Source organism: Diabrotica virgifera, chromosome 3 (genome assembly GCF_917563875.1).
Source record: "Diabrotica virgifera virgifera chromosome 3, PGI_DIABVI_V3a".
NCBI classification, from domain to species: Eukaryota; Metazoa; Arthropoda; class Insecta; order Coleoptera; family Chrysomelidae; genus Diabrotica; species Diabrotica virgifera.
Window position 1 is genome coordinate 213,702,736 of NC_065445.1, and position 24,776 is coordinate 213,727,511.

General features: G+C 32.3%; 1 protein-coding gene across 3 annotated transcripts in view; it reads left to right on the top strand.

Annotated features, from left to right (window-relative positions):
* Positions 1 to 457: 457 nt before the first annotated feature.
* The window catches only part of LOC114330804 (zinc finger protein 501-like), a 93,842-nt gene continuing 69,523 nt past the window's right edge, over positions 458 to 24,776 (top strand). For all 3 annotated transcript variants that reach the window (XR_007696894.1, XM_050645852.1, XM_028280210.2), the window contains exon 1: positions 458 to 1,023. Coding sequence is in view for 2 of the 3 variants with exons in the window: in XM_050645852.1 (XP_050501809.1) it covers positions 597 to 1,023 (427 nt within the window). In the remaining variant the exon portion in view is untranslated. The remainder of the gene's footprint in view (positions 1,024 to 24,776) is intronic.

The following is a 24,776-nucleotide window of genomic DNA, read 5'->3' on the forward strand; positions in this document are numbered from 1 at the left end:
CAAAAGTGAAAATTATTCTGGCATTCCTTTGCCCCTACAGTATAGGCAACCAACATTAATATCGTTTTTCCTTTATAACATTTTCAATTTTCACAATTTTCAATTAAAACCAGTTTATTCATAATCCGCAAACGAGGTGCAATTTTTTGATATGGTTATTTAGTGACTTTACGGCATTTTATACCCTGAAAATCGACATTTATTTTTAGCGCTGCGCCGAAATCTCCACTTTTGATTTGCTTATATCTCGAAAACGGAAACTCCGCAAATGAAATTTTGAATGGTGCAATTATCCGCAAACGAGGTGCAATTTTTTGAGCTATGGTAGAAGTCAAAATAACGACTTTGAAAAAACCGTTTCGCTAACTTTATGACGCTTATTTCTTCAACGTTATACATTTATAACATTGACATATCTCTGGTTTACTGTCATAATGTCACTGTCAAATAACAAATAAGTCATAGTCATTTGTCATGTCTTTGTCAAAAGACAAAAATAAATTTTGAATTTTTAGTAATTTAAAATTTTAAATTACATTTTTGCATATTGGAACTGAGTGCGAGTGGAACCAGTAATTTAGTTTAAATTCGACGAAATGGAGCTAAGTGACGCTTCTATAAAAAGAAACCAAAATGTTTTAATGTGTGACAAAGATGGAGATCCTCTTGTTAATGCACAAGTAAAATCAGAACTGGTAGAATGCTTGTCTGAAAGTAGTTACACACAGGATTCTTTATCAAACTCATATTGTTCGGACGATATTAAAATAGAAGAACATGTATTACAATATGAAGTAGATAGCCCATTCCCGATCATCAAGCAAGAAGTTAAGACAGAAATCAAAAAAGAACTGGATGAACAAGATTTAGGAGTGAATCATGGTTGTGAAACTCAATATACGAAAGAATTAGACTCAGAAGAAGATACAAAATTACAGATAGAAGCTTCCACTGAAATACACCATGAAAAACATTGTAGAAGTATGAAAACATCAAAATTACGATCCAACAATGGCAAACAAAGTAAGTTTGTAAACCAAGTATAAAAGTTATAATGAGAATAAATCAGGTATAGGCAAAATCACTAACAATAAACATGGAATAACTTAGATATCATCAGTATACTGGGAAAACCAGATAAACGACAAATTTTTAAATATTGAGTTAAGTATACCAAAATGCTCAGCTTTTTACGCTCTACATACAGGTAAAACCCAATAAATGATACGACTTACCATTCAGCAGATAATTTGTGTAATAAACAAATAAGTTACACCTAACTAACTTTTCATTTTCAAATAAAACAATATATCGCTACTTACTTCCATTAAATCAAAGTTCCGTTGCATGTAAAACCAACTAAGCACACATATATATTTGTTGGACAACAATATATTTCTACTGCTGTATATCTACCATATTCAGTAAAAAGGTGATTAATGTCTTTAACCCTTAAACGCCCAAGAGTGGGTAAAAAATGTCCACGTAATGCGTATTCCCTTGTAACATATTTATTATGTGTTTAACAATTTTCCAAAAATTTATTTATTGTTAAAAAGACAGCCTTTTGTCGAATGTTAAATTGGTTCTACCGATATTTTTGAAAATAAAAGTAATTTCTTGAGTTAAATATGGGTGGGCATAAAAAGTACACCCTTCGTAAAACTTGTTACTAAAGGTTTCTATATAATTTCTTGTTGCTAGGAACATAATCCATTTAATTATCGACGTATAATTACATAATTGACATAATTATCCGCCAATGAGGAGGCTGAAAGAAGAATGTGAAGAAAATCGACAAATCTGAATTACTGGCGTGTTAATTTTGATGTACATTGTAATGTTGTTGTAGGGTTTGTAAATTGTTTATCTTAATATTTTGAAGATGCTGTGTTTATTAAGCATAAGATTCTTAAGTTCAATCCATTTCCAATAACTCTCAATAAATATATTAGCTATTTTCGAGGTGGACATTTTTTACCCACCCTTGGGCGTACATGGAACCTAAAAAAGGTTGGGCGTTTAAGGGTTAATACAGTGTGATTTATTTTGATTTACAGGTAAAACCAGGTAAGTGATCGCACCTCGATCTTAAATTTAGGTTTAATCAGCTAGGTCTCTTAACTATTTCAAACTAATGATAGAATATTATTTCTGATATATGCATCTTTTACTAGCATATCGAATATCAAACACAATTGGTACGCTTAATTCAAAATAAAGCACTAAACTTTAAAAACGTTTTTTCTCGATTTCAGTAGAGAGAGAGAGACATACTTTATTGATACAATGTACCAAAAGGCCATCGACCGAAGTCTTTCAGCCACTTTACACAATTAATATACATTAATACAGGATATGTTTTTTGTTACTAATAATACAATACAATAATTAAAAAAAATATTTGTATGTGGCGGTAATCACAATATCACTGACAATTAGTTACAATACAGATGATGATTTAAATAGAGTTGTTTATTGTCTTGATGTGTAGCAGATTTCTTCAAAAAGAGTTCTTCCTGGATATCTACGGGCACTGTCCTCTGGTATCTTCACAATGTGGGGCTCAATCAAATTTTTGTTATTGTCATTAATAAAGAGTTATTTAAACAGCTTATTGAGTCTCTCATTAATAGGTTCAATTCCAGTTTTCTCGTACAGCATTCTGTTTGATGGATTATGAAGTGGATTATCAGGATGACGCATTCTAGTAATTTGTCGAACGCTAGTTGTTTCAGCCACTTTTATATTATTTTTGGCAGGACCTTTAGAATTATAGAAAATTGCAGAACCATACTCCAGCATGGGCCTGCAAATCATTTTATAAATATTGGCTGCTGTTTCAATCGTAATTCCCTCATTCTTGTATGTTAAACTTCTGAAGTGTTTTGGTCTAGTTATAATTTTCCTTTTTATAACTGCTGTGTGGTGGTTGAACTTCAATTTGTTATCTATTTCTATTCCCAAATACTTAACAGTTTGGGAGGGTTTAATAATATTGTCGCATATGTTTATAGTTGGTGAGTGATCTTTGATTCTATGGTTAAATATTATTAGTTTTGTTTTAGAAGGATTTATTGTTAATCTCCATTTATTCATCCAAGCTATTGTGTCATCCATCTGCCTCTGCAATAAGTCCATTGTCTTTATTAAATTTTTTCCATATGATATCACTGCAGTGTCATCAGCAAATTGTAGCAAATTAGTATTGGTTAGTCTATTGTCGCATATGTCACTGCAATAGAGATTATACAATAGATTGGAGAGTGGTGAACCTTGTGGAACTTCTTGTTGCACTGAAAATGAATGGGAATATGTTTCATTGATCTTAACTATACACCTGCGTCTTCTAAGAAATTCGGCAATAATCCATATTAGAGAAGGGGAGCATTTCATTCTGTGAAGTTTATATAACAATCCTCTATGCCAAACGGAGTCAAAAGCCTTCTTGATGTCCAAGAAAACTCCAGTGGCCTTTAGTCTTTGCAATCTTGCTGCCTGTATATTGGATGTTACTATTGAAAGAGGAAGGATTGTAGATGATTTTTCTCTAAATCCAAACTGGTGTGATGGAATATGTTGGTTTAATTCATTTATAATCTTCCTTGGATAATTTTCCCTAAATTTTTTCCAATTACTGGGAGAAGGGTGATTGGACGGTAATTTTGGGGTAGTTGATGGTTAGTATAAGGTTTAGGAATAACTATTACAATGCCTGTCTTCCACTCATCAGGGAAGAAATGATTCATGATACAATAGTTATATATGCTCATTATCTCCTTATGAATATCTGGATCTAGTTGTCTAAGGATTTTACGATTGATGGAATCTTTGCCTGGAGCTGTGTTTTTTCCTTTATATAGAGCCTCATCAAATTCTTCTTCTGTGATGTCCTGAAGAGCATTCAGATTACGACTATTTTCATAAAAACTTCCAAACCAACTATAGTATTTTTACTACAAAAGCGATATTACGTAGGTCAAAATTTTTGACGTAAGAGAACTGTCAAAACATTAGAATGTGACTTTCATTATTGTCATGTTTATTATAAACATGGTAATAATGAAAAGTCACATTCTAATGTTTTGACAGTTCTCTTACGTCAAAAATTTTGACCTACGTAATACCGCTTTTGTAGTAAAAATACTATATCCACCTCCTCTAAGGTATCTCTATCAAAATTGTTATCCTCATTAAATTTGTAGGTTTCTTCAAAGTATCTAGCAAAAGCACTACATTTTTCTTCATCTGTACTATATGTCTGCCCATCATATATCAGTTCTGAAATCTGTTGTCTAAACGATTTATATTTAGACAGTTTTTTTATTTCATTCCAGTATGTTTTTCCTTTCATGGAGTTTATACTTTTACATGCTAGGATCCATTTATGTTGTTTAAATTGTGATATAAGTTTGTGAATATCTTTGTTTAGTTCATTAAATTGTGATTTTAATGCATGTGTCTCATTTTTTTGGATCTGCCTGAGTAACTGTCTCTTCTATTTAATCAGACAAAATGAAGGGTGGAAGATTGTAATTAAAGGGTGATTTCTTCTGCTTGGGCGAATTTTCTATTATTAATTTTGACAACACAGTGTTGAAATTTTTAATGTAATTTGGGCAAATGTCATGCCTTATATTCAAAAATTCTTTCATTCTACTATTTACATTTTGTACATTACATTTTGCTATATTGGGAAGATTAATTTCATTAATGTGGTCAGGATCATGATGTAGATTAAAATCAAATTGCAAAGCCAAGTGATCACTTCCCAGATCTGGAGTTACAAGTATATTTGTGATATTGTTTACAATATTTTTAGAATGAAATAATATATCTGGAGTTGTGCATGGGTTACCTGCCATTATAAACGTAGGAGGAGTAGGTATTTGACAAAAATTAGAATTTTGAAGAAAACATTTGATTTGCTTCATACGAGGGGCTTGATTTTGGGTTAAAATCGCCAATGATTATTGAATAATCATAAAGGGATGCTTTAATGAAGATAGTTTCTTCAATTAGTGAGGAATTGTGAATATAGACTACGAAAATATGTAATTTGGAGTCTTTAAAAGGAAATGAGACATGAATGCAGTTATTAAGAGGGTTGTTTATTCGTGGAGGATTTTCTTTACCCATCTTCCATGTTTTCTGGATTGTATAAGACTGCCTCCTCTGAAGTTTTGGTTTAATATATTTCCTTTTTGTTGGAAAATAGATAGTGTTGGGAAATTCTCGAGAATGAAAAATCAGAGAATATTCTCGGGAATATTCTCGATATGGAGAATTTTATGAGAATGAACCCTATGACGCACTTGGGATATTGTTGAAGATGAAATAGGGTATTAAAAATCATGAAATTATATACAAAATTATGAGACTAAACAACAGTGTTCTTTATATATAAACAGAATACAAAAACAACAGAGAACACAAAATGTATTTAATAAAAAAAATGAAAGTTTCCTTTTAACGATAAATAATGCAATGGATGTAATGGATGTGGTGATTTAATCAGAAAACATGAGGCCTTAGGTTCAGAATCTATTTCTATCATTAGCTCATCCTGGTCATCTACATTCTGCATTTCGCTCAGTCATGGATTGAGCACGAGTGGCCAGCTCAGTCATGGATTGGTCTACATCTAAAGGGGCATTTAGACGGGCTAGTTTTTGAAGCAACATGTTGCCGAAAATATATATTTGGTATGTTTCTGGCAACATTACAGCCATCTAATAAAAATATCGCCATTTGACTGAGCCATGTGGCCGAAATCTTACTGGTATTTGAACACTATTGCAGTGCCTGATGCGTTGCCGATAAAGTCGAACTGCTGTGGAAAATTTTGCATGTTGCTTTGTATTTCTTCTTTATTTCGTGTACTCTGTTGAAATTTAATTTGGTGTTGCCAAAACATACAAAGAAAAGATGAATACGTGGTCAAATGAAATCACAATAAGGTTTATTAATGCAGTACATCGAGAGTTGTTGAACTTTGCATACTTCTGGAACTATGAGACAAATGGAAGAGTAGTGCACCCTGAATAAATACATTAAACTAAAACTTTTAGTATATATAAATAACAATTGCTAATCTTGTTGAGATTGGTATTGCGTTTCTCATGTTCATTCTTCTTTTTTATGTATCGTCTTAGCACGATTAAGGACGCAGCAACTGTCAAGAGAATATTTTTGAGAACGAGAATATTCTGGCCGAGAATATTCTCTTGAGAATATTCTCTTCTCACATCACTAATTATAGACCAGTCACAATATGGGTTAATAAAATCTTTATTTTTCCTTTCCACACACATAAAACTATCGATATTGTGTTAGCTTGTAAATAGTTGTATGTTAAATATTTCTTTGGAATACTGGTCATTTTACTCCAAATTGTATTAATGCTTTTCCTTTCAAGTCCAAACATATTGTTTTACTATTCTTTCCCTGAATAGACCTTCTTTCTCATCTTTTAGCATCCACCACTTGATTTTTTGTGGTCCTCTCCAATATTTAAGTGCAGCTAAGGTGTTAAGTGTGGTATAACCTCTTTTATGACTATCAAAGTCATCAGAAACAAGAATATTTTATTTTTTGATGTGTTTTGTGGGTAGGTATATAATAAAAAATGTGTTTGAGAGGTGTTGCAGCTGTCGAGGAAGTTGATAATTTAATTAACATGATGGAAAACTTTCAAAGAAAGAATAAATCCCTTTTCAAAATACAGAATTCAGAATAAAATTTCGGTTTTTTAAAGATGATGCAAGGTTTTTAGAAAACTTAATGGGTGATTCACTTATTATGACCGATCATATTACCCATATGCACGCTAATGGTGAATATAAAATTCTTAATTTTATGTCAAAAAATCCCCAATAACAATCTCTTAAAACCTACCAAATTTCATTTGCATATACCAACCGGTTTTAAACCAATAAAATAAATCGTCAGTTTGTAAGAAAAAATTCAACATCCCGTATCTCGGAAACGAAACTTTTGCGGACATACGTTTATAAAGCCAACTGTCATTATTTTTTCATGCAGAATTACCCCTTAAAGTTTGTCTCACTTATTTAGAAACACCGTGTATTGATGAAGGACATGTCTAGTATTATACTAGTACCTAACTTTTTTATTATCCAACATAACCGAATGAATCATAAAACAGAATGTTAAGAAAACCTGAACCTGAGGTTATAGTTGGGTTTTAATTCAGTATTTTATAAATGCTAGAACATTACACAGGATGATGTGAACTTTGAGAAAAAAATACAGTTTGATTGGTACACCCGGTATACAATGAATGTTTACCTGTTTAGCAACAATATTATTACAGTGGTATTGTTAAAGAATCAGGCTATAACATGTTCAAAAAATCACTTTAATCGGCCAACAGGTTTAGAAAATATGAGACATCAAAAATGACCAAATTTTTAAGTGGGCCGATTTCTATGCACGTAAGTTTAGTATTAGTGAAACACTTCACTTTATTAATGACTTAAAAATGTTTTTCTTTTCTTTCGTTTGTCTAAAGAACAATTATGATAAGTTTTTAATAAACCATATTTTGACCGAATAACTAAAGCTTAAAAATAACTATACATCTCGCGCCATGGGGGTTACTTTATTTTCACACGAACATTTTGTTCATCCACGAAAACTGACAAAACTTTGTATCACTTACAGATAACAAAAAAACAGGTATATATACTGTTATTGTTTTCACAACTAGCACCCCTTATTACTTGTCACTTTCCACAAGGAATTCTAACTCATAACTCTAGGAACTCTAAATAGCAACTGCCTTGAATCTCCCAACTTATACACACTCTGTCTTTCCTACTGCCTCCTACTACAGCATGCTTTAACCAATGAATAAAATCAAACATTCCTTCCATTTACTATTGATCAATAGAAAAAATCAAAGCATGTTCTTGTTGGAATATTCAACTATAAATTATTGCCTATTTTTATTAGTGTTAGAATGGACACACGCAGTCTTAGTGGGCGGACCGATTCTCCGAAACTATTAACTCGAACACACTCTTACATAAGATTGCAAAAAGTATTATGTTACAAGGGATGTGAATGCCAGAACTGTATGTTAGTTCTGCGTTCGATATTTAGTCTGTAAGAATATTTCGTTGTAGAAACACGTATCTTAATTTCTTTGTTTGTATATTATTATAATACGGTTCGGTTAAAATAAATAGTTTGTTTACGTTTATTTGTACCTTTTATTATCTTCTATTTCTAATAGGTTCTGGGCTCGGTTACGTTTTAGCTCACCTGTATTAAGATAATAATTAAAAGTGTACAGTCGCGAAGTTTTCGTGTTAACCGAATACATAATGGCGGAGAGTGCGAAATATAACGTCGAAAAGTTGAACAGCCAGAACTATCAGTCGTGGAGTTATTTAGTGAAAATGTTGCTCATAAATGCTGATTTATGGGAAATAGTTTCGAGTGAGTCACCATTAGAAGCAGACCGAAGCAGTTCTTGGAAAAAACAAAATGATAAGGCTTTATCAACTATAGCCTTACTTGTTGACGTTAATCAATTAGTGCATATACGGAATAAGGAATTCGCGCGCGACGCGTGGGTAGCGCTAAGGGAGTATCATCAGAAATCAAGTTTGTCTAGTATGGTGTTTTTGTTAAAGAACATCTGTAGGCTATCGCTAGAGGAGAATGGTGATATGGAAGCACACATTAGTTTATTCCTAGAATCGTTGAATAAATTGGCCGCCTTAGGGGAGGGAATTAAGGACAGGTTCTCAGCAGGAATTTTGCTGGGAATTCTTGCAGACTCATACAGTTTTTTTATTACAGCGCTGGAAAGTAGGCCATCGAGTGAATTTACTCTAGAATTTGTCACGAGTAAATTAATCGATGAGTACAGGAGACGTCAGGGAGCTTTGGGAAGAAATCAGGAGGAGTCGGTGATGAATTCAGTATACAAGGGCAACAAAAATAATGGTACTGCAAGCGTAGATGTAAAGCAGTGTTATTTTTGTAACCGGAAGGGCCATTTTAAACGAGATTGCTTTAAGTACAAAGTGTTTAAAAAGGAAAAGGCCAATAAAGTCACTGAAGGTATTGATGATGCATGTTTTATGGTCAATTATAGCTCAAGAGACGGAAAAAGGGATTCTGCTTCGTGGTATGTGGACTCAGGAGCTTCGAGCCACATGGCTAATTACAAAGGATTCTATACCCAATTTGACGGTAGCAGAAAGGACGTTGTAAGTTTGGCGGAGAAAGGGCAATACTCCGAGGTTCAGGGTATAGGGACAGGACTTATTGAGTGCGTGACTGGATCGGGAGTGGAAAATTTAAAAATCGACAATGTGTTGTATGTGCCGGGATTAGACTCAAATCTGCTTTCGGTGAAAAAGCTAACAAGTGCGGGACATAATGTGCAGTTCGATAAAAACGAGTGTAAAATCGGTTTAAGCGGAAAAGTTGTCGCGAGTGCGGTGCCTTCACCCGACTTATACAAACTTTCAACTGTGGACCATGGACTGAGTGTTTTGGAGCACTCCAGCAACTGTCAACATACATGGCATAGACGGTTTGGACACAGGGACATGGATGCAGTCAAACGCTTAATGGAAAAGAAAATGGCAGTCGGGATTGATATGACAGACTGTACGATTAGGGAAACTTGTGAATGCTGTGTGAAAGGTAAAAGTTTACGTAAGAGTTTTCCAAAATTTTCTCATAGCAATACATTTAATATTCTTGACTTATTACATTCGGATATTTGCGGGCCCATGAAGACTGTTACTCCAGGGGGTAAACGTTACATTTTGACTTTAATTGATGATTTTTCTAGATATACAACTATATATGTGTTATATCATAAAAATGAAACGGTAAAATGTATAAAAGAGTTTATAGAATTTACGAGTAATCAGTTAGGTAGGGTTCCAAAAATAATTAGATCAGATAGATAGGGTGGCGAGTACGTAAATAATAATTTAAGGGAATTTTTAAAGGGTAAAGGTATACAAATTCAATATACAGCAGGGTACTCTCCAGGGGTCGTATTTTCGAATTCAATAGAATATTTTCGCATACGTGTTAACTCGAATGAAAAATTTCGTATACGAACGTGAATGTGTATTTTTGAACGTCCTTCGAAATGTTATACGTATACGAGCAGAATTTGCACCGGCAACACTGCAAATTCGAATAACATTGAACTTATTTGTCATCTGAAGAGTCACAATGTTGCCATATTTGTTTCGTCTATTTCTTGTATAACAAGAATGTCTTAACTGGGGTATAATGTATAAGAATAAGATTGTATAAGAACGTTTAATGTATAAATATAACGACTTATAGTCTGAACAAATTATAAAAAAGGGCCATTTTTGGGAGAAAAGTTGTTTAGAAGTTATTTTAAGTGTAATCGAATATTAAGATTGCATAGGTATATTAGTAATATCAATTTGCAAAGTCCGCAGAAAGTGTGCCATTTTGTTTAATATTATTTTTATATCCAGTATTTACACTGATACTTTACTATTTACTTTTCAAAACTTTACTTCAAAGCGATTTTTTAAATGCACCTGTATGTAATGTGATAGTATGAACAAATTGAGGATATGGCAACGGTGTCATATGTCAAGTTTGGAGCTTAGATCCAATACTGAAATGCGTACATAAAGTTAGGTTAGGTTATATTTTCAAGGCATAATCGTACAACATGTCCTTTCTTTCTATTAAAGAATTATTTAAATGAGCCATTGAAAATAAATTTCAATGTAAAAATATTGTAGACAACAACACAATTAACACTATCAGCTAAAACTATCATGACATCTGAAATGACCTTGAAATTAAACAATAATTCGTATACGAGCATCACGATTCGACTGGTTCATACCCATTCGAGTCGCCGTATACGAAAAAATTCGTACACGAAGTATTCGAAAATACAAGACACCGGATTTCAAGCGAAATTCTTCTAATTTCGTATGCGAAATATGCTCGAATGAATTCGAAAATAGGACCCCAGACCGGGGTTGCAGAGAGAAAGAATCGATCTCTAGTTGAAATGGCTAGGTGCATGCTAAGCGATGCGGGTTTGGCAAAGAAATTTTGGGGGGAAGCGATAGTGACAGCCAACTATTTGCAAAATCGATTACCTACTAAGTCGAAAGAAAAAACGCCCTATGAATTGTGGCATAAAGTAACATTGAATGTGTCGAATTTGCAAATATTTGGGTCTACGGTTTATAGTCACATTCTCAAAGAAAAAATGAAGGATAAATTTGATCCAAAAGGTGAGTCACTGGTATTTGTAGGTTATTCTGATGAATCAAAAGCATATAGGTTGTTAAATGTAGATACAGAACGTATTACAATTAGCCGTAGTGTGGTGTTTTCCAAGAGAAATATATGCGTCGAGAAAAAGAAGGCAAAAAGTGAGGAAATATCCATTGGGTCCATGATGGAATGGGAGAAAATAGAGCTAAACGACGTACAAGACAGAGAGGTTGCAAATTTTGAAAACTCTGAGGAAATAGAAAATTCTACGGACACATCTAACACGTATGAGAGCTTAAATTGGGAACAATCCCATGACGATGACGGTGATTCTAACTATCAATTAGATACAGATCTCGATATACAGAATTCAGGTGATCGTAGATCTAGCAGAGTAAATAAAGGTGTTCCACCTGAGCGCTACATAGCAAAGTTGACAGAACTCCAAGAAGTAGAACCTAGAAACTTTAAAGAAGCGCTTGAAAGAAGTGATAGTGAAAAATGGAATCAAGCTATGGAAGAGTAAATCACGTCCTTAAGGAAAAATAAAACTTTGGATTTAATACAAGCACCAAAGAGAAAGAATATAGTCTCATGTAAATGGGTATTCAAGTTAAAAACAGGCGAAGATCAAAACTCGAAGAAGTACAAAGCAGGGCTGGTAGCAAGGGGTTTTAGCCAAAAATTCGGCGTAGACTACGATGAAGTGTTCGCTCCGGTTGCGCAGCAAGCTACTCTTCGAATTTTATTAACAGAGACATGGAGTAAAAAACTCATAGTAAGGCATATATATGCAAAAACAGCCTTTCTAAATGGAGAACTGCCAGAAAAAATTTTTATGAAACAGCCTGAGGGATTTGAAGAAAAGGATACAAGTTTTGTTTGCAAATTAAATAAAAGTTTATATGGTTTGAAACAATCTGCCAGAACTTGGAACCAAAAACTTGATGAAGTTTTATCTAAAGAAAATTTTTGTAAAATCAATATTGATACATGTTTATATATCAAGGTAATAAATAATGAAAGGGTTTACGTACTTATACACTGTGTCCGTAAAGTATGGAACAAATTATTTTTTAGCTAAACAGACCATTTTAAGAAATAATCCTAAAACACGTCGATTTTTGATTTTAATTTACCGTATTTTAAAATAATATTCTAATACACAGGATGAATTACTTTCGAGTAATGACGTCACCGTCATTTTCTTTAAATGGAACACCCCCATTTTGTCTCAATTTTCGGATTACTCTAGCTGAGCTGATTCCAAAAATGTATCACATGTTGATTCAAATTGGTACAGGGTGGACAAAAATACAATAGTTTTGTGTGTGCTCATAGAGTAACGCGTTAGTTAAATTAACAATATCAAAAATATCTACTTATTGTCTAGCGGACAGAATATGAAAGAAATTATTTCTTATCAATTTAACAGAAACATAGTAGGCAATGTTTTTGTTAAATGTCATTATTTGTTTAGTAATTTATTGATGTTCAGTGACAGTTTAGTACTACAATATTTTTGGTATTTGTGAATGTTTTAATTATTGCTTAGATTTAATTTGAAGTAGATATGGAGTTAAGTGTAAAGCAAAGAATTGAAATACTTATGATGATTGGGTATGGAGACAGATTGCGATGGAAGTGTGCAATTTGTTTAATGATAAATATCCAGAAAGACCTATAACGCGTTCAACAGTCAGTAAGGTTGAAAATGCACGGAAATCAGGTCGTCCCTCTGCAAATTCTGATACAGCATTAGATGTTTTACTTAGTTTTGAAGAAGATGCGCACACTTCTGTGCGTAAAGTTAGTCGCGATATCGGTGTTAGCAAAACAACGGTACATAAACTATTAAAGCTTGAAAAATGGCATCCTTATAAAATCAAACTTGTGCAGGAATTAAACGAAGGTGACCCCGATAGAAGAATTCAATTTTGCGAAGCAATGATGGATAACTGCCACCGAGACCCTCTCTTGGTACAAAACATTATTTTTTCTGATGAGGCCACTTTCACGTTAAATGGCGAGGTTAACCGTCAGAATTGTAGATACTGGGCAAAAGAAAACCCCCACTAGATGCGTGAGCATCATACACAATACTCGCAAAAGGTAAATGTATGGGCTGGAATTGTAAGAAATCGAATCATCGGACCCTACTTTATCGAAGGTAAATTAAACGGGGCAACGTACCTTGAGTTTTTAAGGGGGTATCTCGTACCTACTTTACGTAATTTGTTTCCCAGCAGACGTAATCCTGAAGGTTTTGATGAAAGTTTATAGTTTCAACAGGATGGTGCACCTCCACATTATGCTGCAGATGTTAGAAGGTACCTAGATGAAATTTTTCCGAACAGGTGGAATGGTAGACGTGGACCTATTGAATGGCCAGCGATGTCACCAGATTTCAATCCTTTGGATTATTTTATGTGGGGCCATCTGAAGTATGTTGTGTATCAAACGAAACCAGCAAATATTCAAGAATTAAAACAGAGAATTCGGACAGCAATAAACAATATTTCTCAAGACACAATAAACAAGGTTCAACAAGAATTTGTACAACGTTTGGGTTACTGTCAAATACAGCAAGGGCTGCAGTTCGAACATTTATAAAGTCATGTATTTCATCATATTCAGTCCGCTAGACAATAATTATTTTTGATAATATTGTTAATTTAACTAACGCGTTACTTTATGAACACACACAAAACTATTGTATTTTTGTCCACCCTGTACCAACTTGAATCAACATGTGATACATTTTTAGAATCAGCTCAGCTAGAGTAATCCGAAAATAGAGTCAAAATGGGGGTGTTTCATTAAAAAAAATTACGGTGACGTCATTACTCGAAAGTAATTCACCCTGTATATTAGAATATTATTTTAAAATACGGTAAATTAAAATCAAAAATCGACGTGTTTCAGGATTATTTCTTAAAATGCTCTGTTTAGCTAAAAAAGAATTTGTTCCTTATAGTATAAGAGCTGTGAGACATTTTTGAGTAGGTATTTTAGGCAACCTGAAAATTTTTCAGGTGACTCTTCTGTGATAGCCTAATTCAAAAATGCCGGTCTGGCTGGAGGGTAGCGGTTATTTTCCCCAAAAATCCCCACCAAATTTAAAAAAAGGGTAAAAATTATTATTACAAAAAATATCATTGACGTGACTTTAAAGTAAATTTAAATATTCAAATATAAAGAAAATAAACAGGCCAGGCGATTTGAGGGCGATTTTAACTCTGCAAGATACTTGCATGGGCGCCCCAGGATTATTTTCAGGGGATGAATCTGAACTTCAGAAGATTTCATCTGAATCTGTACATACTACTAACGAGTATAAAATATACAACTATACATGCAAAGCTATGTACATTCCTTCCGCACAGGGAGGTGCAATTGTTATTTTGACAGGGTATTTTTTAATTTTAAAAATAAATATTCTAAAAAAGACAGGTTTTTTTTTGGTGAAATTTTCCAACTGCCATGTGATCGAACAAATTACGCGTGCATATAAATGAAAAGCGCTATAGGTAAACAGGAGTGTGAGAAAGAGCGTATACCGATAGCTGTTTGCGTCCTCTGTTGTACCTGGGCGAGTCCGTTCGCTCGAGAAAAATCACGTGACCTGGCGATCCCATATTGTTGTGCCTCGAAACGTCAGAGTAATTATTATATATTATAGTTTTTTAAGTAACTTTTTCTTAATTAAAGGAAAATAATACGTACTATACAATAGATTTTGCAAATATGATAGAAAAAGACAGATTTATTATTATAAAGATGTAGGTAGAAAAGTATAAAAGTGTAAACTAAATTAATTCTGTGTCCGAATCTTGTACTTCTTCTTCAAACTCCTCATCTGAGCTTAAATATTCACTGTCTTCTTCTTCGTCAGACTCCCCTCGAGACTCAGATTCATCTTCTATATGATCTGTAAATAGTTGTAATATGTATTTAGAATTAAATAAAAATTAATTACTGAAAAATTAATTGAGTTGCTACGTATTCTCTCTCCTTTTATAGGGAGTCGAAGCCTGGACAATCACGGTCGCATCTGAAGATAGACTTGCCATTGTCGAGATGTGGTGTTATCGAATAATGTAAAAAATATCATGGACGCAACACGTAACAAACACGGAAACATTAAGGGGTGGGTATGATTTGAAATCAACATACCAAGCACATTTTTGTGATTTTTTTCGAAGCTATGGTAGAATTATTTTATTTTTGAATTAAATAAACATATTAAGTACAATTCAAAGAATATTTAAGAAAAAATTAAATCCAAAATATTGAAAAATAAGCCATGGGCGACAAATTTTGGCAGGCAGCTCAAAAATAATGAATTTTGCGGAGGACATCACTGGACTCATCACTGGATCATACGAAACAAAAAATTCAAAAATATTTAATTAGCTTATGAGTTTCACGAGGTAACAACGTCGAGTTTTTTTATTTTTAGCGATTTTTGAATTTTTGGGATACTCAGAAGTCAAAAATACTAAATTTTTGATAAACATTTTGTGAAAACCAACAGATATAATATTGTTGAACAAAAAATAAGCAAAAAATGAAAAATATCTCGACGTTATTACCTCACGAAATGTCTAAAGAAAATCTATGCAAAATTTCAGGTAGATCGGTCGAGTAGTTTTTCAGTTACAATGTCCACCGCATTTGAAAAAGCAGTTTTGAGAAAAATGCGTTTTAACTTTTGACAACTGCATCTTCATCTTCTGATTTGTCTGCCAAATCGTAAATTTATGAACATTGGAATATGTTTTTTAAATTGCGGAGTAATCTACAAAAGAGAAGGCGAACAGTTGTTTAACGTTTCTCACTACGCTCAAGCGTGCTGGCGCGAAGCCGCGGCAACGCGAGTCGAAGATAGGGATATTCAACACCCTGTGTCTCTGATAATTTTACTCCGATTATTTTGAAAATTTCATAGAGTATTGTTGAAAGTATGCACTTTTATTTGAAGTAATAAAAAAATTAAATATTTCAAACCATCCCCCCCCTTAAGAAATATAAAAAAAGGCAAAACAAATACTCAACACTATGAAGGAAAGAAAAATGAGCTACTTTGGTCATATACTAAGAAATAAAAAACGTGATGTAATTTATAATATAAGAGAAAGTATTAAGTATTAGTTATATAAGTAATAATACGTAGCAACTCAATTAATTAATCACTAATTATTTTTTAATTAATTCTAAATACATATTTACAAATATTTACAGATCAGGTAGAAGAGGAATCTGAGTCTCGAGGGGAGTCTGACGAAGAAGAAGAGAATGAATATTTATTTTGGCTTATTTTTCTTTCCTTTATAGTGTTGAGTATTTCTTTTGCCTTTTTCATCTTTCTTAATGTTTCCGTGTTTGTTACGTGTTGTGTTCATGATATTTTTTACATTATTCAATAACAGCACATGTCAACAATGGCAAGTCTTTCTTCAGATGCGCCCGTGATTGTCCAGGCTTCGACTCCGTATAAAAGGACAGAGAATACGTAGTAATTCAATTAAATTATCGCTAATTAATTTTTAATTAATTCTAAATACATATTACAACTATTTACAGATCATGAAGAAGAGGAATCTGAGTCTCGAGGGGAGTCTGACGAAGAAGAAGACAGTGAATATTTAAGCTCAGATGAGGAGTTTGAAGATGAAGTACAAGATTCGGACACAGAATTAATTTAGTTTATACTTTTATACTTTTCTACCTATATACTGATAATAATAAATCTGTCTTTTTTTTATCATATTTGCAAAATCTATTGCATAGTACGTATTATTTTCCTTTAATTAAGAAAAAGTTACTTAAAAAACTATAATATATAACAATTACTCTAACGTTTCGAGGCACAACAACATGGGATCGCCAGGTCACGTGATTTTTCTCGAGCGAACGAACTCGCTCAGGTACAACAGAGGACACAAACAGCTATCGGTATACGCTCTGTCTCACACTGCTGCTTACCTATAGCGCTTTTTATTTATATGTACGCGTAATTTGTTTGATCACATGGCAGCTGGAAAATTTCACCAAAAAAAAACCTGTCTTTTTTAGAATATTTATTTTTAATATTAAAAAATACCCTGTCAAAATAATCATTATACTTCCCTGTCCGGAAGGAATGTACATAGCTTTGCGTGTATATTTGTATATTTTATACTCGTTAATAGTGTGTACAGATTCAGATGAAATCTTCTAAAGTTCAGATGCATCCCCCGAAAATAATCCTGGGGCACCCATGCAAGTATCTTGCAGAGTTAAAATCGCCCTCAAATCGCCTGGCCTGTTTATTTTCTTTATATTTGAATATTTAAATTTACTTTAAAGTCACGTCAATGATATTTTTTGCAATAACAATTTTTACCCTTTTTTTTAACTTTTGGGGGGATTTTTGGGGAAAATAACCGCTACCCTCCAGCCAGACCGGCATTTTTGTATTAGGCTATTATAGAAGAGTCACCTGAAAAATTTTCAGGTTGCCTAAAATACCTACTCAAAAATGTCTCACAGCTCTTGGACCATTACTTTACGGACACAGTGTATACGTAGATGACATTTTAATAGCAGCAAAGGATACACAGGTAATTGATACATTTGAAGAAAATCTAAAATGTAATTTTGAAATAACGAGTTTGGGATTATTACAAAATTATCTAGGTATGCAGATTGAAAGGTGGTATCAAGGGATATATAGTTTAAATCAAGCCAGTTATATTGACAAATTGCTGAACAAGTTTATGATGAAAGATGAAATAGAGTCTAATATACCGCTGGATGTTGGATACTACAAGCTTAGCAGAGAAAAGCCGATGAAAAACAGTGAAGTATATCAACAACTGATTGGTGGTGTATGTCCCTGTAAGTTGTATCCATATGGAAAACTTTTTTTATTATTAATTTTACGAAAAAAAGTTATTCTTCATAAAAAGCTCTGAATAGTCCAAAACCTAAGATTTAACCATCAAATATCAAATTTTTTGAATATTATACGAGGTACGTCAAAAAGTTTGAATTTCACTCAGGAGTAAAGTAGCTTTATTTTTCACAATATTGAAAATTGCTATTATGAAAAATTGTTTGGAATTAAAAACTATATTCTAGTATGCAATTACATTCTTCTAATTGAAAAAAATTTTTTTTTGAAAAATTATGGATAACTAACATTATTTTCAGTTATTTCAATTCAGGTAACTCTTTTATTATTAATTTTACGAAAAAAGTGATTTTTAATAAAAAAAAAGTTTTGCATGGTCTAAAACTAAAATACAACCATGTTATGTCAAATTTTATCAATTTTATACGAGGTATGTCAAAAAATATAAATTTCGCTCAAGAGTAAAATACGTTTATTTTTCACAATATCGAAAATTGTTATTATGAAAAGTTATTTAGAAATAAAAACTATGTTTCAGTATGTAATTACATCCTTCTAATTGAAATATTCTGAACTATAAAGGTACTTTACTTTTGATCTAAATTTATCTTTTTTGACATACCTGTATAAAATTCATAAAATTTTATATAAGATGGTTGTATTTTAGGTTTTAAACCATCCAGAACTTTTTATTAAGAATCACTTTTTTTTTCGTAAAATTAATAATAAAAGAGTTAAGAGAATTGAAATACATATCTGAAAATAATGTTAGTTATCCATAATTTTTCAAAAAAAAATTTTTGTAATTGCATATTAGAATATAGTTTTTAATTCCAAACAACTTTTTATAATAGCAATTTTCAATATTGTGGAAAATAAAGCTACTTTACTCTTGAGTGAAATTCAAACTTTTTGACATACCTCGTATAACATTCATAAAATTTGATATCTTATGGTTGAATCTTGGGTTTTGGACCATGCAGAACTTTTTATAAAGAATAAATTTTTTTCGTAAAATTAATAATAAAAAAGTTTTCCATGTGGATACAACTTACAGGGACATACTGTATATTGCGGTAAATACTAGACCGGATATATTGGCAAGCGTCACCATACTAAGTCAACAGAATAAAAATCCAAAAGAAGTAGATTGGAACGAAGCAAAGAGAGTGTTGAGATATTTAAAGAAAACTAAATATAAAAAGCTTATTTTAGGACAACAAGGAACATATAGTGCATTATACGGCTATGCAGACGCTGACTGGGCAGAAGACAAGCGGAACAGAAAATCAAATAGCGGGTATATATTTTTATTACGGGGTTCGCCTATAAATTGGGGATGTAGAAAAGAGAATTGCGTGTCTCTATCATCAACTGAAGCAGAGTACATAGCATTGGCTGAAGGATGTCAGGAAGCAATTTGGTTAAAACAGGTTATAAAGGAATTTGTGGGTTTAGAGCCGGAATTAGTTATATACGAAGACAATCAAAGCTGTCTAAAACTTTTAACAAATCACAAATTCAGTAATCGGACAAAACATATCGATACAAAGTACCATTTCGTAAATGAATTATATGAAAAAGGCGTTGTTGATTTTAATTATTGTCCTACCGAAGATATGATAGCTGATATGTTGGCTAAACCGCTGAATAGGGTCAAGTTAGAGTACTTAAGTAGTAAAGGGGGTCTGTTTGACTAATTCAAAAATAATTTTAGTTGCGAGGGGATGTTGGAATATTCAACTATAAATTATTGCCTATTTTGATTAGTGTTAGAATGGACTCACTCAGTCTTAGTGGGCGGGCCGATTCTCCGAAACTATTAAGTCGAACACCCTCTTACACAAGATTGCAAAAAGTATCATGTTACAAGGGATGTGAATGCTAGAACTGATTGTTAGTTCTGCGTTCGATATTTAGTCTGTAAGAATATTTCGTTGTACAAACACGTATCTTAATTTCTTTGTTTGTATATTATTATTATACGGTTCGGTTAAAATAAATAGTTTGTTTACGTTTATTTGTACCTTTTATTATCTTCTATTTCTAATAGTTCTTAATCACACCTGCACCATGGCCATGTTATTATTGATAGGCAGAATTGTTTTTACGCTTCTGCTTAGCTTGGTTTCGTTTCGATTCAGAGATGTTCATGTAGCCCCACTGAAGACGTCTGGAGAGACAGAAACGTACGTATGGGTAGTGATGTGGACTGGGAATATTCACAATGGGAAGGAATTTTAAAAGTGGGAATAATCCCGGGAATATTCCCTCGGTCATTATATCTTCCCAAAAAGTGGGAATTTATTAAAAATCCTGCTTACTTTTAACATTTTAGCTGTTTTTAGGATGTATGTGTCTCAGTGTGATTCTGTTTCAACAAAAATGTACTTTTTATCTGAAAATAATGACATAGGGAGGTACTACAGCATTGTCAATGCTTTTTTTTCTTTTTTTATGGCCTTTGGGAACTGCGCCCATTTAGCCAGCAACACTTCTTGAAATCGACGCTTCACCATACACCAAGACCATTACGAATCCATCTCATTGTCATCATCGAATTGTCAGTGGTTATTGGGTGTGTTTTTAAAGTTAGTCTCGAGTCTTTATAAAGGCTATAGCGGGATAAGATGGTCAAAAATGCCCCCGCACCGATCAGCCCCGCTACTTATGTTTTCGATAAAGGATATAAAATTATGCCCTCATGCAAATTTTTAGCTTCCCAGATGTCCTAAAACTTTTCAAATCGAGAAAAGAAGAATTTTTAGGTTTTATTTTTTTTTGTGAGCGCAGTTTTACATTAAAAAATCTGAAAAAATTCGTGAGGTTGTATCTGTTGAATACAAAACAACCTGATTTTTTTCAGATTTTTGTAATAAAAAATGAGCCCAGGAAAAATTTTTGAAATTTTCAAAAAATTTTTAGGTGTTGATAATATGATTTGGCCAACTTTCAAATAGTATTTTTTTGTGTACATTTTGCCGTTCTTTTGAATGGCAGAGGCAGAATTTTTAATATCTGAGCGGAAAGAACGAAAAAATCGAAAAAACCGTTCTTGGCTGTCACGAGATGCATCTCGGGACAGCCAATTTTAGGATTTAGGATCCTTACTACAACAACTGAAAAAAATACTAAGAGTGTGAATTTTGTCATAAAATTTGGTATGTGGGGTTATAATAATATTTAGAACAACTTTTCCAAATAACTTTTTTCGATATCTCTAACGCGAAGCAAATCGAAAATTCACCCTGTTTGTGGATTCGCAGTAGGCCGCGTTTAAAATTTAAAGTTCAGTTGACTATTTTAAAAATTGTGAACCATCAACCTCTGTGACTGCAAAATTTCAAATCTGTATATATTTTGATAGCCGAAACATAGGGTGTCTTCATCTTAAATGCGACACACTGTATCTTATCCATTCGATAATTTATTGCAACTAATATAGTCGTATTTTTTACAGATTAAAAATATACAATGAAAATACTGACTAATTCACTAATTTTATCATGAAAAGTTCAAATTGATTGCATTGAATTATTGAACCAATTAATGCGTATTAATATAATAATATTATTATAATTATTATAATACCGGGTGTCCACTTATATTTTCCCCCATTTTAACTGCCCATAACTTCTAAACGGCTCCAGATAGAAATATGCGAATTTCGCTGAAATGTTTTATTTAAGTAAAAGTTTTGTCTGAAAGCATTGAATTTTTTATATCGCTTTCAAATACGAAAAAAAATGGCGGATTTTTGAAAAAAACGTTGTTGACTTTTTTTTAATGGAACACCCAGTATATTTTTTTGTAAATTGAAAGAAAGGTCATTCACCTGTCCAGCGATATAAAGTTTTTCAAAATCGGTTGTCAAATGACTGAGTAATTAATTTTTAAAATGAGAGGTGCAACATGGATATCACATACCTAAATACCATAACTAAGCAAATTGATATTATGTTATGCGATTTCCACATTGCAACTCTCACTTTAAAATTTAATTACTCAGTCATTTGACAACCGATTTTAAAAAAGTTTAAACTGCTGGATAGGTAAATGACCGTTTTTTCAAGTTTTTAGGTAAATGACCATTTTATCACTTTTAAATAAAAAATGGCGGATTTTTGAAAAATAAAACGTTTTCGACTTTTTTTATTAAAACACCCAGTATATTTTTTGTGACTTGAAAAAATGGTCAATTACCTATCCAACGATAGAAAAAAATTTAAAATCGGTTGTCAAATGACTGAGCAATTAATTTTTAAAATGAGAGATGCAATGTGGAAATCACATACATGTTATTTAGGTATGTGATCCACGTTGCACCTCTCATTTAAAAAATTAATTACTCAGTGATTTGACAACCGATTTTGAAAAACTTTATATCGCTGGATAGGTGAATGACCTTTCTTTCAATTTGTAAAAAAATATACTGGGTGTTCCATTAAAAAAAATCAACGTTTTTTTAAAAAATCCGCCATTTTTTTCGTATTTGAAACTTTTACTAAAATAAAACATTTCAGCGAAAACCGCATATTTCTATCTTGAGCCGTTTAGAAGTTATAGGCAGTTAAAATGGGGGAAAATATAAGTGGACACCCGGTATAATAGAGTGAGTTTTATGTATAGAAACCCTGAAGTATCTCGGAAGCGACTTGCACGTTTTTCATAGGTTTTGGTGGGTAGGGGTTTTCTAATGCAGCCGATATTACAGTGATAATTACATTGTTGTCAGATTTTCCGTTTTTCTGGAAATCTAATGAACTTTCTTATTTCAAATGGAACACCCTGTATATTTTTTGCGTTTCGAAGTGCTTAAGATATACTGATTATTTTGTATGATATATTCCCTATACCTAAATGCCATAGTTTCGGAGTTATTGCTACATTGATTTAAAAAAAAATTAAAGAAATGATAAAATTCAATTTTTTAGACCCGTGTAGGCATTATTTTACGTTCTTTGGATCATTGGGAACAAAAAAGGTCTTTTGTAATTTTTCTCTAAAGTTAATCGTTTTCAAGTTATAAACAATCTAAAACTGAAAAAAATGGAATAATGACGATTTTCAAGGTTCAAAAACAAAAATAAAAAATAATATTTTTGAAACTGCGGTGTACCCAAATTCAAGCTAAACCCTTCTTCCAGGAGCTCGCTATAAAATTTTTTGGCACGTTTTATTCTAAAACATTGCTTTTTAATAAATGTTAATGAAGCGCATATGAGAGAACCGGCGATTAACAACTAAAAAACAATATTTTAGAATGAAACAAGCTCAAATTATTTATTGTTAACTGATAAAATAAGGCTTTAGCTTGAATTTCTGTACTTCGCGGTTTCAAAAATAATATTTGTATTATTTTTGAAATACAAATTATATTTGTATATATATACATATAATATTGATTTGTGTTTTTTAACCTTGAAAATCGTCATTATTCGATTTCTTTTCAGTTTTAAATTATTTATAACTCGAAAACGATTAACTTTAGAGAAAAATTACAAAAGAACTTTTTTGTTCCCAATGGTCCAAAGAACCTAAAATAATGTCTATCCGGCCGAAAAAATTGATTTTTATAATTTGTTTAAAAAGTTTTTTTTAAATAAATGTAGCAATAACTCCGAAATTATGGCCTTTAGGTATAGAGAATATAACATGGAAAATAATCAGTATTTCTTAAGGACTTCAAAACGCAAAAAATATACATGGTGTTCCATTTGAAATAAGAAACTTAATTAGATATTCAGAATAACGGAAGATCTCACAACAATGTAAGTATTACTATAATATCGGCCACATTAGAAAACCCCTACCCACCACAATCTATAAAAATCGTGCAAGCTATTTCCGAGATAATTAATATGACAAAATTCACACTTTTAGTATTTATTTAGTTGTTGTTGTCAGGATCCTAAATCCTAAAATTGGCTGTCCCGGGATGCATCTCGTGACAGCCAAAAACGGTTTTTTCGATTTTTTCGTTCTTTCCGCTCAGATATTAAAAATTCTGCCTCTGCCATTCAAAAGAACGGCAAAATGTACACAAAAAAATACTATTTAAAAGTTGGCCAAATCATATTATCATATAATCATATTATCATATAATTTAATCCAAGATTTAATAAAATGTAATGTTTTTCCACCTTTCAATGTATCCTATCTATTGTCTCTGAACAGCAAGAATATATATGATTGTTTAATGAAATTTATCTGTGAAACTAAAATTAATCTCTAAACTTGTTAATCCTGATAATTTGGTATATTATGTACATATGAAAAAAGAAGAAGAAGAAGAAGAAGATACATAATGGAAAATGTGGTGAGCAACTTGGACAGTCCATAGCGGCCAGCTTTTGAACTGAGTAGAGAGCTGTAGAAGAGTTTGCTATGGAACTCTAAGGACCTCATTGCCTTCCTTATGTATGAACAGAAAACAAAAAAAAAGTTGTGACTGGCTAAATGACACCCAAGTCAATGCCATAAAAACCAAAAAAAAAAAAAAAAAATATTATCATAACCTAAAAATTTTTTGAAAATTTCAAAAATTTTTCCTGGGCTCATTTTGTATTACAAAAATCTGAAAAAAATCAGGTTGTTTTGT